The sequence below is a fragment of the Lissotriton helveticus genome, chromosome 4_1 (genome assembly GCF_964261635.1).
Source record: "Lissotriton helveticus chromosome 4_1, aLisHel1.1, whole genome shotgun sequence".
NCBI classification, from domain to species: Eukaryota; Metazoa; Chordata; class Amphibia; order Caudata; family Salamandridae; genus Lissotriton; species Lissotriton helveticus.
The window spans coordinates 1,526,262,883-1,526,281,384 of NC_136063.1; the positions used below are offsets into that span (position 1 = coordinate 1,526,262,883).

An 18,502-nucleotide genomic window follows, 5' to 3' on the forward strand; every position below is an offset into this window, starting at 1 on the left:
ACCCAACGTGCCCCCTAACCCCTTCTTCGGCAACTTTGTGGGTGATCCATTCCCCTTCTCACACTGGTATGACACTTACGTTAGCCCTTGGCTAGAGTAAATTTATTACCCTTTCTAAAGTGGAAAGAGGATTGATTGGATTTTGGGAGCATTCCCAAGCTTCCATGGCACGCTAAGCCTTAGAATGCCAATTTCCCACCCTGTGAGCGGTTATACAACTGCCGAGGAACCCCCTCTATGAATCCCTGATGGGTGTAAAAAGGTGACATTTGTTTATAAACATACATTTACGACCAAATTCACCTATGTGAATAATCTCCTAAAGGTTCAGTTTATAATGTCTTAAAAAGCTTTGGACCCAATACTGTACGCCCTGCACTGCAACCATCCTCTAAAGAAGGACTGTAAAATACTCCAAAGGCCATAAACCAATTCAGTCACTAAAATGGTGACTACAAGCACTGAGTAAGCAGTGAAAACCTAAACATTGGTCACTGGTATTCAGTTAAAGATCAGCCTTCAAAACTCAGTTTTCTTCATCAGTCAAGCGTTTTATCAACACGGTTCTATATCCAAGGTTTGAGGTGGCTGAGCCTGCTCCAAGCAATCATTAACAAACTACAAATCTAGGAGTAAGAACCGTACACACTAGAGAGTCTTTAAATTAGAAAGTCAGTCTGTGGGCTAGTAACTGGGTCCTCTTCAGAGAGACCTTCCCAACACTATGCATATCCCGACAGCTCATCAACTGACAAACAAATGCTGTCCTAACTAATTGTAGGGAAGGTATGTGTGCCTGTCAACTAGGCCTGGGCAGAGTTCGCTGAGTTCTGCTACGCAGGACTCCGCGAAGTGACCACAAAACTCTGCAGCGCTATGCGGATTTACGCAAGCACCGGAGTGTGTTAGGTTGTGCGTTCGCACTGATTTTTCACGCCGGATGTTTGTTCCACGCTGGAAAATCAGTGCTGGAGGCACCATGTGCAGCGCAAGAGGCCACTGCTTCTTTCCGCCACTCGAGTAGATGTTTTACTCGAGCAGCAACTTCCTCAGAGCAAACGGAAGGTTTCTCAACGCAAACGGTAGTGGCCATCCGCGACTACCCACATAGAGAAATCTCGCCGAGAGGTGGTCTGGAGTAAGATTTTCCTTGCTCGCCAACTTAATGTCGGCGAGCGCGACTGAGGAAAAAACTACGCTCTGCTATGAGGAGCGGAGTTTTTTGGAACTCTGTGTTCTACGCAGAGCGTGGAGTGGGGAAAACCCTGTGAGCGGAGCGGAATTTCACACCCAGTCAGGCCTACTGTCAACCTGTGTATTGGCTGTACAGTCATTCCCTCTCCAATTTCAGTTTATGCTGCACCACACAAAAAAGAACAGACAAACAAATATTGCTTGTACTGCTGAGCATCAGACACAACCCTCAAATAGGATTCACAGAGACATACACCTATAAGTCAGAAAGCAACCCTGCAAGTTTGCAATGTGTACAAATATCCATAAACGCAGACCGTAAATAAGAAGAGCATACTTCTCTTTTGCCTTTGCCATTGCTTCATCTGCAATTTCTTTCAAATTGATAACCTTCTCTCCTCTGAACGCCCCATCTAGGCAAGAGAACAAGAGAGAATAAGTAGAAATACACCTTTGTATGGGACAAAGAATGCTGCGTTTTAAAAACCCCACAGATAGACAGTAAGTACCTGCTGTAATCAGGACAGCACATTGAGAGTCCAAGATGCGCTCACACAGGGATTCCGAGGAAAATCCTGCAAACTGAAAGACAATGCCAAATGAATGGGATTTGCGAGGTTACTGTCTTCATCAATCGCAGGCTGGGTTTCGACACCTCAAATGACTTCAGCTTGCACCACACATTGCACAGCTGACAAAGGGCTTTGCATAGAGATTGGTGGAGGCCGCTTCTTCAACTGTATAGAGGTATAATGCACTCAAACAGGTAGACACAAAACCCTAAATAAGGCCAAAGAATCCACAAGGAGAGGAGTAAGTTATATGCAACTTAATATGAGATTTGGGGCCATATGTAGGAAGCCTAATTGCGCTTGCAAATGATGAAATTCGCAGAATTTCAGCATTTGCAATCGCAATTAGAGCAGTGTGCTATGTAGCACACAAAAACCCACATGTAAAATAAGGAATCGCAAATTTTGTGATTCCTTATATTGCTATTGCATTTAAGGAATCGCAAATTGCGATTCCTTAAATGCAATGTAGGGAGCACCCAAGTTGTGCGACTTTTGGCTTAAGGAATCGCAAAATACCACCAACTTCAGGTTGGTGGTATTTTGCGATTTCTTTGAAAAATGCACTTTTTGGCATTTTTCAAGGTACATACATGCCCTTAGGGCATGTATGTGGGCCACATGTGCACACATGTCAATTTCAGGGGTGCAAAAGGGTGTCCTATTGACACCCTTACAACCCTGAAGTTGCATTCTCAATTTGCGATTCTCTAATAGAGATTCGCTAATTGAGAATGTCTTCCAACTCATTCCTATGGGCCTTCTAGCCCATAGGAATGAATGAGAAGGTATTCCTTATTTGCGAATCACAATTTGCGATTCGCAAATAAGGAATAAGTGGGATTCGCTAAACAAATTGCTAATCCTACCTACATTTCGTTTTGCGATTCTCTAATTGCGATTCCCCAAAAATCGCAATTTGAGAATCGCAAAACAAACATTACCTACATATGGCCCTTGATTACTAAATACACGAGGCATTATAATACTTTAAAAGCAGTGGCAAGTGTCAAAGGCTATTTTGTAAACACTGTATTAACAACTGTATATCTTTAGATGCTAGGAAATAAAAACAACGTCAGCCTGGAGATTGGATTAAAATGTTATGATCATGAAACCACTCTGAGCCATTTTTTCATTTTTGGGGAAGACACAAATTTGATTATTCAGGAAAAAACAGAGTTCGTCCATTCTCCCCTCCTGTCGGTATGGCTAGAATATGAACACTTTTTTTCTGCTTTGGGTATAGACTGGTCCTTTAAGGCCCAAGCTCCTGGTAACAGGTGGCAAGTCTACAGGAATGGGAAGTGAAGTCAGTATATTTCTGAGCTAAGCCTCTCCTCCAAGGCAGGTGATGCGTGGTCCTACATGTGCCTTTAGGCTCTGATGGTGGACATCTTACTACCAAACAGCACTGCTCACTAGACGATACTGCTTAGGCATGCTAACAATTAATGTGAGACTGTAGGCAAACAAGTGGTACAGCTGCACTGCAGAGGCTACTTAAAAACCTGCTGTGCAGTCAATTATATGATCACTGGGAGTGGTACCAAGGTCAGCATCCCTCGACTCCCAGCTGTCCTGGTAATAAAGTGAGCCTTAAAGAGATACTGCGGATCCGGTTTGACTGCAGTGTATTATGCAACCACTCAGAAAGTAGCAAGGGAGTTGCAAGGAACATCTAAGATGATTTGTTTATTGCATTGATTACATTGTACTTTAACCAGCATGCGTTGCAGTGTGAAAAGGTACTTCTTTAATTGGTAGTGTTGCATCATGAGCAATTACCGCACAGTCACTCTTAACTGAGCTATGCTGAATTGTATTCTTAATGCTGATCCGCAGTATCAGAGGGAGAAGAACTAGGCATTCCACAATATGTATTTATTTATTAAATCAGGAGTTTTATAAAGCGCTTTGTGTCTCCTTTTAGTTACTCCATAGCGCTGAAGATAAAGTTAGCTTTGGTCAGCTTGTGCGGGTTGATGTATTCCAATGGGTAACGTAGAACAGGGCACAAGTCCTAAAAAAATAAGTGGGGGGGACGCTGTCACCTTTCGTGACGTCACAACAGGAAGTGACATCACGAACGGTGGCTTGCACCAGCGGGCTCATTGCCTCCCCTCGCTCACCCCTTAGATGCGATTGTTCCACGCTCGGTGGCTCATGCTGCCTCTCAGCCTCAGGGTCAATCAATCAATCAATCAATCAAAGCATTTATATAGCGCACTACTCACCCGGAGGGTCTCAAGGCGCTGGGGGGGGGGTCCGCTACTGCTCGAACAGCCAGGTTTTGAGCTGCTTCCTGAAGGCGAGGTGGTCTTGGGTCAGGCGGAGGGGGGTGGGAAGGGAGTTCCAAGTCTTGGCGGCCAGGTAGGAGAAGGACCTTCCTCCTGTGGTGGCTCTTCGGATGCGGGGGGACGGCGGCGAGGGCGTGGCTGGTCGATCGGAGCTGGCGTTTGGGAGCGTAGAAGTTGAGGCGGCTGTTGAGGTATCCTGGGCCTTGGTTGTGTAGGGCTTTGTGTGCGTGGGTGAGGAGCCGGAAGGTGATTCTCTTGTTGACCGGGAGCCAGTGTAGGTCTCTCAGGTGTCCGGAGATGTGGCTGCGGCGGGGGATGTCCAGGATGAGTCGTGCTGAGGTGTTCTGGATCCGCTGGAGTCTCTTCTGGAGTTTGGCGGTGGTTCCGGCGTAGAGGGAGTTGCCGTAGTCCAGACGGCTGGTGACGAGGGCCTGGGTGACCGTCTTCCTGGTCTCGGTGGGGATCCATCGGAAGATCTTATGTAGCATGCGCAGGATGTTGAAGCACGACGAGGAGACGACGTTGACTTGTCTGGTCATGGAGAGGGATGAGTCCAGGATGAAGCCTAGGTTGCGTGCGTGGTCTGTGGGTTTGGGTGCGCTGCCCAGGGCGGGGGGCCACCAGGAGTCGTCCCAGGCGGAGGGTGCAGAACCCAGGATGAGGACTTCCGTCTTGTCCGAGTTCAGTTTCAGGCGACTGTTCATCATCCACTTGGCAACGTCTGTCATCCCTTCGTGTAGGTTGGCTCTGGCGGTGGCGGGGTCGTTGGTGAGGGAGAGGATCAGCTGGGTGTCGTCGGCGTAGGAGATGATGTTGAGGTTGTGCTGGCGTGCGATGGCCGCGAGGGGGCTCATGTAGACGTTGAAGAGTGTTGGGCTGAGCGAGGAGCCTTGAGGAACGCCGCAGATTACTTTGGTGGCATCCGATCTGAACGGGGGGAGGCGGACTCTCTGTGTCCTTCCGGCGAGGAAGGAGATGATCCACTCCAGTGCCTTCTCCTGGATTCCGACGTTGCTGAGGCGCTGTACTAGGGTACGGTGGCAGACAGTGTCGAAGGCCGCGGAGAGGTCCAGGAGGATGAGGGCCGCTGTTTCTCCGTTGTCGAGCAGGGTCACAGGGTCAGATTCCACTGCCTGCTCTCTGTTGCGTTAGCTTACTCCGAAATCACTTTTAAAGCGATTGGCCCGGATCTCGTCCCAGAGAGGTGGATCTCGTCCCAGAGAGGCCAAAGAGTGAAGTCCAGCTGTTTGGCAGGGGGGACGGCGTTTACACCCGGTAAACTAAGTGGGGGGGACGCCGTCCACCCGCGTGGTACCCCGACTCGAGCCCCGACGTAGAATATGGCTGATGTTCTTCGGTCGTGTTTACTACGCACTTAATTTTTGGTGGGTCTAGCCAGATTTCGGACCCATGTAAGAAAAACATTCAGAGGCTTATTCGCCATGGTAAACTTACACTTTTGTGTAAGGTTACGATTTTTTATGGGATTCACAAACCACAAATGTAGTTTTACGTGTAGCATCTTTATGAATGTGGAGTGTAGATAAAGATACTACACGTAAAACTACACTCGTAGCTTGCGAAAACCTAACAAATCGTAACCTTACACAAAAGTGTAAGTTTACCTTAGTGAATAAGTCTATCTGAATACTACGTTTTAAGAGGGATTAAATAAGGAAGTTTAGAGATGAATAAAGAAGGTGGATGAATACATTTGAATATATTTATACGCAGGCAGGGCACAAGTCCTATAAAAAGAAGAGGGGGACTGACAATAAGCAAATGACCTCATGACGTCACCTGCTGAACGTGTCCCGGTGTCTGAAAATTACACCGGGACACCTTCAGCGTATTTCTGTAGAGCCCAGCTTCTTGGCAGGGGGGGGAGTCGTCCACCCTGTGAAAAGAGTGGGGGGACGCCTTGTACCTGCGTGTACCCCCAACTCGAGACCTGTACGCAGGGCGTGGGATGAAAAAACTGGGGGTCTCTTAAAGGGGTGTGGTCATCGAAATTAGGGGCGTGGCATAAACACCTACGCTAAAAATCTGTGCTTAGCCTAGTGTGCCGCCCAACTTGTATTTTGCTGTTCCTGTCATTGCGTCCAGATATATGATACAACAAGTCACATCATACCTACAAGTCAGGACTATTGGCTTTGTCAATGGTTGTTAGTTGCATAAGATAAATAAGCAGCAACTATGGCTTGTACATAATATTGAAAAAGCTTCCACTTAAAGCCCTGGTGACACCACGACAATGTTGCTTCTCCTTCGTTTCAAAAAGAGAAGGGAAATCCAGAGAGAAAATGACTCTCTAAAGGATTTCCCTTCCCCTACAACGCTCACCTGGCATGACATCATGCCGTAACTTCTCCACTAGTGAGAAGTGAGCAGTGTGAGCATGTGCACATCGATGTGCCTGCTATTACTGTTGCCCCGTGAAAATAGGGGCCGCCAGGGCACAAAACAGAGCCCGATAGAGACCCGTTTCAAGCCTCCTTTAAAAAACTGCCGGTGCTCAGACCCGGTGAGACCCGGCCCACTTAAAGCCCTGTTTAATCGGTGGCAGTGATTCGCCAGCATTTACTGCCTCTAAGGCAGAGCCCTGTCCTTTAAAAATGCTCCAGTATTTCACACTTAGAATTAACAAGCTGTGCATGGCTCTGAAAAATATGTGCTTCCATGGCAAGGTCAGTTCAGCTGAGTTCTACCAGTTGGCATACACTATTGTGGATAGCACGTGACCTTTTTAAAAGGAGTGACAGCGACGGGTGCCTCCAAAGCCGCTTGTCAAGCTAGGTTCTCGTGAAGGAATGGAAACAGGTGCACGCGCCAACCCTCATCTAGATGCTCCGTCATCCTCCTTCATTAAATCGAAGAAAATGAATAAATGTCATGCACGCGGATAGCTGCGCGAGAGGCTGTGAAGTCACACAGGATGCTCCGCTGTTTCTAGCAGCGTTTGCCCATGTTCCATCTAATGTGGAAATTCAATCAGTTACTCAGAGTGACCACCACATGCCAGTGGCACGCGACCACGTGAGAGCAAAGGAAGAGAACTGTTGTGTAGGGCTGGGATCTAATAGGAGAACCTAGTTGGGTTTTCAGAACGATCAAAAGGTCTAGGGAAATTCATCCTATGTAGACTGATCTCCAATCCCTTTAAGAATTTCCTGAATACCTGACTGGATTTTGCTAATGTTGTTGGCCCAATGAGCCCAGCTCTGCTGTCAAGCATTGGCGACGTGATCTCATATGTCTCCAGTTTGTAGATGTGGCTATTGTCCAAGTCGTCAACACAGCTGTTTTTTATGATAAGCGCAGGGATGGCCCATGGATGATCATCAGATGCTACTGCAGCGAGCATCAGCAATCAATGATGCAGGATGAAAAGTCAGCATGATGGTCACCCTCACTTATGAACACAGTTTGTTTGCCTACTACGTACACTTTTCACATTTCTTTATATGTTTGAATAAATGAAGTCAATGGTTATTACGATGTATGGAATTTTGCCTATAATTATGCCAATATTCTGATTGGACCCTGCACGGGTGGAGTACTAATGAGGCAAAGCATTTGTAAGCTTCTGAACAAGGCAGTTAGGGGTCAACCTTGAGAAAAAATGCCCCAAACCAGGGATTGATGAACAAATAGCAAAGATCCTTCACAGGAACCACCAAACGTTCAACCCAATTTCAAGGTACACCGGGAACCACTAGAAGCGTGCAGTTCATACAGGGTTAGGCATAATAAACTGTTGTACCGGACTACAAACTGGCAATGATGCTAGCACTAGCAGAGGATTTCAAGATTTCTGGTGAAGGAGTTCACCCTGACATCCTGCGCAGGTGAACTCAGAGGACAGTGTGCCCATTAGGAAACACTCTCTGTGATCTCAACAGGTCTACCACTCAAAATTGGACATAAAGCTTAGGGAATTGTCTTTCTCCAAGGGGTGCAGAATCCTCACAGTGTTAGACGGTAAACCTCTCTCTCCCATGTGCTCTTTATTATGGTATATTAAGGTGGTGCTTCAACCAGCCTCAGACTGAGTGCTTATCTATCAAGGCCTGAAAGGGTAAGTGACCATGTTTTTGTACTTTGATCCATGTGAGTGAGAGTTGGATGTGAGGGTTCTTAACATTATGAAGACAGGAATAGGATGTTTCATTCTAAAAGAGAGATGTTATTTGTCATTATGAAAACAAAGACCAATTCCCAGGCGTCAGTGTACCCCTCACTTTCTAGTGAGCCCGCCCTGAGAGTATTTCAATGGAGTTGAATGAGTTATAGACTTTATTATTTCTCAGAAATCTAAAGATGTCTTTATCCAATGCTTGAACAAGTGTGCAGAATAAGACAATTGGAAGAGCCTTTTTGACCAGAGCACTGTTTACCAGGGGTGTCACTGCAAGCAGGACATTTTTTAGGAGTGCCAAATTGGAGGATATCATGAGTGAGGTTGATAGGTCAACAATTCTAGGTTAAACTGTATTTTAAATCGATATATGAGGTTGCTGCCAGGGTGGTATAAATGCTCAGAACTGGCATAATATAGCCCTTCTTTCTTGCCACAGAATCAGAATTTTCCACACTATTCTATAGGACAGTCTAGATGTTACTAATAAATACACTTGGGTGAGTATTACGCTGGTCGAACTTAAGACTGCTACAAGGTGGTATGATTATTTGTATATTTTTACTATTGATGCCTTCATCATATTGTTGATAGTGTATTTGTCATCTATTGCTGCGTATCATTTTTGTTTTGTGGGAGGATCTCTTGGCGGCATACCCATATCAAAGTATAGGGTGGAAAGGATGGCTTAATAGACTGCAGTGTTGAGTATTGCTTGTAGGTCATAAGAAACTAGTAAACATAATCTTCATTATGAGTAATTCTAAGGATTGCTTTCATCCTTCTGAGTTTACGCATTTTCTATTTAGCAACAAGTGCATTGCCCAGAATGCTTTAAGAAATCAGTAATGATCTATGTCTTCTTGCAGGTGAACAGCACATGTTCTTGCCTAGAAGTTTGAAATGAGGGGCAGATGAGTAAAAGAAGAGTAGTTGAAAAGTTCATCTAGGTCTTGATGTGGTTCTGTTATATGGGGCTGGGAATTTCCATGAACGGAAGGTGCCTTTTATGGATTACATCTTTTTTATTATTATAGAGTAGAGCAAGCAGTTCAAACAGCAATTTGCTTACAAACCCATCTGGACCAGTTGCGAAAACAGGAGCATAGTAACGGTCTGAAAACAGGAGCATAGTAACGGTCTGACTTTGGAGTGTTAGCTAGGAGCACTGTGAGTGAGGGTGAAATACACAGCGGTTCGCCAAACAACCCAGCAAGGGTCGGCCGCGTCTGGGGGCACTCCAAGGGAATTGACAATTTACAGAAATTCACTGTACTCAGTGTGGACAACAGCTCTAGTATCTTCACTGGGCTGAGTGCAGTAAAAACATAGCCTTGCTCTCAAAAGTAAAAACAAATTAACATAAGGTAACTTACAGAAATAACAAGCATACCTCCCTTACCCACACGCGCCCTCTCTCCATCCGAAGAAGCCCATATCGAAGTGAGCATGGGATAGGGAAGCCAAAATGTAGCAGGGTACCACCCCAAGGTGACCTGGCTACTCCCTAAGCAGTTGGCACTAATTTGAGGATACGCAACAATGCTGGGCATATCAGTTCTCTGAATTCCTTACACAGGATAATAATGAAAGGGGGCCATATTTTTACGTAGGTTGAGGGGTCAGCGCTGGCTGGCATAGACAATCACTCTATTCCCAATAGTGTCCATAATTGTTGGAGCCATTTCCGGTGGTCTGAGAATTATTCGATCCCCAATGTGCCAAGAGGATCCTGTGGGCAGCGTAAAGGGCCATGGCCATCTGACGGTCCCTGATGGACCGTAGTGGGTAGGTGAGGGCGTTGGAGAGACCCAAGAGTGTGTACGCTGGGAGGCGTGGGATCGCTGTCATCAGCCATGTCGTTCAGCACCTGCTCCCAGAACCTCATGAGCTTGGGGCAGTTCCACAGTAGATGTATTAGTCACCCTGGGTTGGTCATCACAGAGTGCATTCCACTTTTGTATGCGTGTTGGAGTATAATGCCAATAAGATTTTGTAAGCTGTTTCAGTGTGGCCTACGTTGAACGTTGTGTGGTGAATCTGTAGAATATCCCCCCCCCCACTCTTTATCGGAGAGGTCGCGTCCCAATTCAGCTTTCCACCGTTTTTGAATCTGCGTCCTTTGTGTATGTGGTGTTTTAGTTAAAAAGTGGTAAAGTTCTCAAAAGGAGTCATGGGCCTACCTGTGTTGGGGTTTACGTTGGGGCCAAGTACCCAATGGGCGAGTTGAGTGTGCGTGAACCTATCTTGTTCCGACAATGAGTTTTGGGAATTGAGCTCCTCAAAGGGAATGAAACCATTGTTATCGAAGAGGCAGACCACCCTCTTACACCCGCCTGCCAACCACCGCTTAGCTACCTGGGGTGACAGGCCTAGTGGGAAATATGGATTGGCGAACAATGGGGTCAACAGTGAGGGGAATGACGAAAGGCCTGCTGAATACACCACCTTATCCCTTACCTTGAAAGTAGTGCTCGTTACCGTGGATGAGTATAAACCCCAGAATCTGTGGGCTCATGGAAGCCTGGCTTCCTTCCAAATGTGTGAGCCCACAACGGTTTGGTCCATGAACACCCAGTGCTTTTTGGTCATGGGACGGTTCCATTCCACCAGGAATCTAAGTTGGGCGGCATGGAAATACTGCAGGACATCGGGACCGCTAGAACACCCTCCAGTTTTGTGCGTTGCAGTAGTTGTTTATGCAGTCTGGGTTTCACCCCGCCCCAGATGAAGCGATCAATGTAGTGCTGGAGCTGCCACAGTTCTCGAGGCAGGGGGAGAGAGGAAGCGCTTAGAAGATGTATAGGACCCTCGGGAGTACACTCATTTTAACTATGGCAATTCTGCCCAGCCAAGACAACGGCAGCTGCCGCAATTGATCTAAGTCTTTACGGATCACGGCTCTGAGGTTGGAGAAATTAGTCCGGGCCATTTTAGGAAGGCTCCTGTCTAGCATGATGCCGAGATATTGGAGCGCTGAATCCATTGGTTCTCATACTGTGCATGGATAGCTTGTTCCGTTTCCGGCTGGGCGATGAGATTCGGTATTTGAGATGTGGACAGGTTCATCTTGAAACCTGAAACAGCCGCAAAAGCCTCTAGTTCAGAGATGATTGTTGCAAGTAAGGGAAGAGGCTGAGCGATGAAAAATATAATGTCATCCGCATAAAGGCTGATGAGGTGTTGGTCCGCCCAAACTTAGTGCCACAGCCTTGGGGTAATCACGTAACCTCTGGGCAAAGGGGTCCATGTATATGGCAAACAGAAGCAGGGAGAGCGGACAGCCCTGCCCGGTGCCCCGCTCCACTTGCAACCCCTCCGAGCTCATCCTGTTTACCCGAACCAATGCCCTGGGCGTGTTATATATGCTAGGAATCCAATTCAAGAATGGGTCTCCCAGCCCAACGTGCTTAAGGGTTGTGAACGGATAGGGCCAGTGCACCCTGTCAAACGCCTTCTCCGCGCCCACCGCCATCAAACGGGGCCTCTTCCCGAGACCAATTAACTTTGTCAATGAGGTGGCACAAACGCTTGGTGTTGTCCCTGCATTGACGTGAGGGGATAACCCCTGCTTGATCGGGGTCGATCAAGCCCGGCATCAGTGGGTTAAGGCGATGTACCAGAATGCTGCTGAACAGTTTCGCATTGACATTGAGCAGAGAAATCGGGTGGTAGGAACTGCAAAATGCAGTTGGTATCGGTTAGTGATCCGGTCTCGGCAAAAGAGTTGAAAACGCGGGTCAAAAAGGGAGCAAGTTCCGCGCAGAAAGTCTTGTAAAAGATTGTGCTGAAACCGTCCGGGCCTGGGGCTTTCGTAGGCTTTAGTCGCGCAATTGCGGCAATCGCCTCCTCGATCCTAATGGGTTGGTCGAGCACGTCTGATTCCTGCAAAGGCAATAGGGTGATTGCAGCCTCCTGGAGGTAGGGAAGTGGATCAGAGGGGGCCTAGTTATCGTTTGCATATAGGTTTGTATAAAATGCCCAAAACTCTGCCCCTATAACTGTGGAGTCGTGCGCTATCAGGGAAGGTGCCTTTTAGAGGAGAAGCTGTGATGTCAAGTACAGGAAAGACTGATTTGGGAATTACAGATTTGAGGCAGGAGGAAGGGATTATGTCCTCATGTGTGGTGATTTTGAGAAATTATAGGCGCTGACAAGATCAACAAGGGTGAGTAGCTGGAATGAACGTGAGGTGAGAATATCACACATCAGCATTGATGGGTTGAACCAAAGAGATATTGGAAGCCTAAGTTTAGTCTTATGGTGTTGATCTCTTTAATAGCCATTTTTATAGTGTGATCTAGATCCATATAGTGAGACTGGGCTATGCATAATGCCAACTTATGAATTATGAGTTACAGAATGGCATAAATAAAAAGAAAACCTATAAAGCAAAAATAGGTAAAATAAAATATTGCACAGTTAAAGACAGTTATTTATAGGTCACAAAGGTGGCGTTACACATTAAGAAGGCACACAATAAAGTACATCAGCTATTCAGAAAATATGCTAGCAACTCTAAACAATCAAATGGTTTACAATTATATAAGTATACATTAGACACAATTACAGAATAAAGTCTTTCCAGAACCAACGGTTCCTGGCGCTGATTGGTGCTCTCACGGTGCGAGGAGGCACTGAAAAAACAGGCATATTAATTCTTATTTAAAAGTGCACAAGGAAGATAATATCTGGATGCCTGGAGGGATAAAGCTCCAGAACCTGTAGACCCTGCTGGGGAAGAACTGCTTTTCAGTGTTTAAAGTCTGCTGGAGCAAAACATCTGCCAACACTGGCAGCTGTCCAGTGCACTGTATTTAGAGTGTTACTGACATCAATGCATTCAACACAGCAAACACGACATCCACCACATTCTGGTGGCTATCTCAATTCACCAAACTCTAATTAAGGCAGTTTCCTCAAATTTGCTATGGCTTTGTCCCAAAGAGACGCAAAGCAACACAAAGTGACACGTTGGCAATTACTTTCCAGAGCAAAAGGTGCATTGCAATGGAAAGGTGACATTTTCTGACCGCAAAAGGCACTTTGCACTGATTGGTTTCACTTTGCATCATGGGGACGTTACTGTGGCGTCACTTCGGTGGATTAGGGTAAACATCCATAGGTTCTGATGCAAAGCCCGATCTACCAAGACAGCTTGACGGGCCTTCACGTAAAAAAATACACCTCTTTGAAGCAGAAATTAACAAAGGAGAATGTGATTTATTATTTTTTTTAAATTCACACATTAGATGTGTGTTGAAGTGCACAGCACACATCCAGTGCAGGGATCCTTGTAAGGTTTCTAGTCTGAGGAATCGATACTGAAAGAGTATACTCCCAGTACAAATCCTATTGTAGACAGCACAAACTCACCCCTGCACCATGGTGCGAGGCTGTAGGTAGCGTATGGCAGCCTTATTAGAGTATACACACAACAAGTACCCTGGTAGGAAAAGTTTACCTAATTTAGGAGTGGCAAAAGAAAGAAAATAGCCAGCAGGATCTAGAAAATCTTGAAACGGTCACCTCACCTGCAACTTATAGTGGCATTCTTCATCAAATGCACCTAACCACACCCAAGTAGGTCAATAGCACTCTGGTGAACATGGCCTGTAGAGGGAGTTCTTACATAAGAATTTTACTGGAGAAGTGCAGTGGATACAGATAAAAATATCTCAAGGTTATACCCAAAGGATTCTTTCTTTATTGGCTTGGGAACCTTCGATATCATTAAAAACAGAAGTCTGGGGGTAAAACTAGAGCAATTACAGTTCAGTTAGCCAACATGTTTCGGCCAGCTTCAAAGCCCGTATGGGTTTGGAGCTGGTGGCAGCGTATGTGAATTTTTCATTTGAATTGTGCATAGACTCTGTTCAATGAGGGCTTCACATATTTCAAAAGACAATACCCACCCATCAATAGTGTTCACACTCATTTCTTACAAAATTTATTTTTAGCCATCAAAACAACACCTCTGTGTTTTAATCACATAAAAAAGGGTTGGGAAATGTTTTCACATAGCATGCTCGACAGAGCGGAGAATCACAGGAAGTGTGAGGACTGGGGAAGTAAGTGCTAAAGAGATGGAGCCATGCTATGGCAGGGTGGTAGGGTATAGAAGTTCAGGATGGGAAATCTAGGGACAATGGAGGCTGACTGCCCCTAAGTGGTGAAGGCAGTATGGCCTAGAGAGAAGAATTACCTATCACTTGTAGTGGTTTGAACATATCGATATTAAAGTAAAATTGAACAGAACATCGGTTCAGACTAGTGACATTTAAATTGGGAGCTAGAAATATCTGCTATTTACAGCAGTGAGCAATGCCAGAAGTATAGTATGAAACACTGTCTGCAAATGATGTTTTTAATTAATATTTTTTTTCTTGCTGCAATTTATGCATGCACTGTTTAAGTATTCCAGGCCTCAAATTGCAATTTCTTAAGACATATTTGTATTGAAAACGCTGCACTGTGTGTTGCATGATTAATAATTCAAATACACCATCAGGCACTCACGCAGGGCACCAGAACATAGTAAATACATGCACGTTTGCAAGCAGTGAAGGATCCCAGCCACAATCAACTAAACAGGTATAAGTCAAACTACTCAATCGATCAATCAGGATTTATAAAGCACTGCTAATCACCCATTAGGGTATCCAGGACCTTACAGGCCCCAGAGGCTTATTCCGACAGCCAGGTCTTGAGGGCCATTCGGAATTCCAGAAGAGAGGTATAGGAACTGAAGGCCACAGGCAAGTGCAAGCTAGGTGTTCAGGTGCCTATTGAGCCCTCTTGTCTAGAGGTGTAACTACAAAGGCCTTGAACTGACACCAACCATCAGACTTCGGCAAAGCCTAGTGTGAACAAGGTACCTTAACTGCAAGACGAGGTACAATGTATCCCTGGTCCTGCAGACTCTAGTCTTGTTTAAGAGCAGAAAGGGTGCAGGCCGCTATCCAGTCATGTAAGGCCACTAAGGAAAAACACACAGTGTGACCTAAAGATGCAAAAAAAGAAGAGGAGCACAGGTGACTGCACAGCGCATGTACCTGTGTGCTTACACTCTCCTTTAAGGGAAAGGCTGCCAAAAATGAGGGGGTTGCTATCTGGAACATGTAATATAAAATGAGGGTCTTTCATTCCAGTCCACCTTTCATTCCAGTTCACATTTTATTCCAGTTCACCTTTCATCCCTGTTCACCTTTCAGCCCCTACATGTTTCTGTGGAAAAGGTGGCTCTATAATGTGCCACAGGAAATGTAAGAAAAATAATGGCATGGAATAATGAAATGAGAACCAAAACCAAACTGGATAGCATTCTAACCATTCAAGAAGGACTACTGGAAAGTGGTACTGGGTGAACTTAGAGAAAGTTTAAATTGACAAAAATTACTACAAGAGAATCATTATTGTCATGTACCAAGTTGAAAAATGCACTGTGGCTCAAAACCCAAAACGTTACTTTACACAGATCTTCTAATTGTGATTTCTTCCATGACCTGATGAGCACAGAATGTACATAGTAATTTCTCCTCCAAGGCATCATAAGCTAGGGAAGGTCTGCTTGAGGAAGGGCTGGTAGCCCAGTGCCACTACTTACCACGATGGAATGGACCGCGCCTATTCGTGCGCACGCCAGCATGGCATACACCAGCTCAGGGATCATTGGCAAATAGATTGCCACTCGGTCTCCTTTTTTCACCCCTAAATGGATAGAAATAGAAGACACCCTCAGTAAGTAACATTTCACCGCACGTTCCCTTTGTAAAGCCTGATGATGCCAACATGTCAGGTTTGTATATATATATGAGAGAGAGAGAGATATAAAGTACGACACAGTGTATCCCAGGTCTACCTCCCCCGTTCGTTCCAGTTTCTGTCATTACTGGCTCATAACAGCCCCTAATACATAGGGTTAATAATGAGAGTGAACATCACATCCCAGTACAAAACAAGGACTACCTTGCATGAATGCCGATACCGCCTCACCACTCGTCCCACAGCGACATCACCAATTGCTGGGACTGTGCAGAGGGCCATACGACCCGATGCTATCCAATATTATATTCAGCTGTAAAATGTATGTAATATTTCTTTTTTTTTTTATTAATGTCACCGATACTGATGTGATGTACTTAATCTAGGAAAAGGCCAATAAAAATGATCTTGTAAAAAAAATATGAGAGAGACAGAAAGAAAGACAGAAAGGGGAAAACAAGGCGAGAGAGGGAAATAACGCTACTGATTGTTTCAGCCACAGGTATTATTGCTCTTCTTTGTTTTAAAGTGGCCACAAAAGTGGCTCATGCCAGAAATCTGTCAAGTAAACCACGAAGTACAACACGAAGCCATTAGTCTCAATCTGCATAGATAATAGAGTTTCTGGAAGGTGATCCCATTAACATCAATGGACGTCAGGATCTGGCTGACCAAAAGGGACACAAGAAAAGCCCCCAGTGTTTCAGAGCTGGTCAAGCTAAGGAATCCTCAGGCTCACCAACTCTGAAAACAACAGTTAGTGGCGCACCCAATTATGTAAGTGCACACTAAAAAAATTCTGTTTAGTCAATATATTTGGAAACCTGAGCTGATGTATTGTTGTGTCCCACGTTTACTAAAATGCAGATCGAGCAAATTACTGGTATACAATGTTCTGCCAGGCTGCCGGCAGTTCAAAGCACAGCACGAACAGAGGTGGACCTTTTTAGGTCTGGTGTTAGCCAAGACCTTTTGTTGTTATTAAAACGGTATGTATATTATGCTTACTTACAAGGTCTTTCACCCATCCCTCTTTGTTCATTGGCCTGTTGTGTCATTCACAGTTTCTTCCACCAACTACAGCATACAGCGCGAAACAGCGGGTCAGTTATTGGCCAACTTCGAAGTGCGCATAGTGCCAATATCGGCAACACTCATCAGTTCTAATAACGCAACATACATAAATAAACCACAAGACACTTTGTTAGTGGAGAATATTGCTGCAGGTTTATTTTGCATAACAAAAATATGCCAGCATGGTGGGTTATTTTACAGGTGATCCAAGGGCAGGCCAGCCCCTCTGCTGCCTGCCCGCCTGATGAGTCAACTTACACCGTGGCCGAGTGCCAGAGACTAGTATGTCAATGTGCGGTTGATTTTGCTTTTAGGCAATCTTGTGCAACAGTAACATTTTGCAAAAACCATGACAAAATATGCATCGACACTGACATGTGCTTGGCAGCCAACGAAAGACTTATTACCGTTGCCAAAGCTTGTTTAGAAGGGTGAGGAAGGTCTGAGATTCATTTGGCTCTTTGGGAGGAGAAAGGTGACTCCAAGGTGTGTGACGTCACGCCCTCCACGTGAGAGTGAGGCGAGTGCCTGGTGAGGTGAGAAGCAAACCCAGGTTAATAATTATTAAGATTTATTTCTAGCTGGATAATGGAATGATCTAAGGACGTCGCCAGCTATTTACAGCGACAGGCACTAAACATATTATAGAACCAGGTTGTTAACTGAGGGCGTTACACAGTGTCCTGGAGAAAGGACGGACAGGCCGCTGGAACATTTGTTCCTGGGAAACATTAATCTGCTAATTTAGTTTGAATCATCGTCAAGCACGTTTGCTGCTCGGTGCAGAGATCAGTACGAAAGTCTCTTCACAGGAAGCTTGGGCGACCAACCCCTCGCAGGCTCTCCATTTTGTCGAATACAGAAACATGAGTGAATGATGAGTAAACATCCCTCCAGTCCTCGCGCGCCCGCAGTTGCCTCTGCGCCATTTCTCTGCCACACTCAAACTCCTGGTCCAAGCTTCCTCGCGCTCACCCCCCCTCTCTCTCTCTCTCCGTTCCTCCCACCCACCCCTCTCTCTCTCTCTGTCTCTCGCTCTCTCTCTCTCTGTCTTCTCTCTCTGTCTCTCGCTCTCTCTCTCTCTCTCTCCGTCTCTGTCCCTCTCGCCCTCTCTCTGTCCCTCTCTCTCTCTGTCTCTCTCTCTCTCCATCTCTTCTCTCTCTCTGTCTCTCTCTCTCTCGCTCTCTCTCTCTGTCTCTCTCTCTCTCGCCCTCTCTCTCTGTCTCTCTCGCCCTCTCTCTCTGTCTCTCTCTCTCTCGCTCTCTCTCTCTCTCTGTCTGTCTCGCTCTCTCTCTCTCTGTCTCTCTAAGGGCCAGATGTAGGTGGCCATTTACCGACCGGTAACGGCCGATTTCGGCCGTTACCGACCGGTAAATGGGTTTTCGGTATGTAGGGGGCCAATTTTACCGATTCGGTATATTTACCGAATCGGTAAATTTACCGAATCGGTAAAATAC

The 18,502-nt window shown here is 45.8% G+C and overlaps 1 protein-coding gene across 1 annotated transcript in view; it reads right to left on the bottom strand.

Moving 5' to 3' along the window:
- The window catches only part of ACSS2 (acyl-CoA synthetase short chain family member 2), a 181,375-nt gene that overhangs the window by 109,045 nt on the left and 53,828 nt on the right, over positions 1-18,502 (bottom strand). Inside the window, exons 4-6 of the mRNA XM_078686275.1 lie at positions 15,814-15,917; positions 1,704-1,776; positions 1,532-1,607 (exon numbers count right to left, since the gene is read on the bottom strand). Coding sequence (XP_078542401.1) covers positions 1,532-1,607; positions 1,704-1,776; positions 15,814-15,917 — 253 coding nt within the window. The remainder of the gene's footprint in view (positions 1-1,531; positions 1,608-1,703; positions 1,777-15,813; positions 15,918-18,502) is intronic.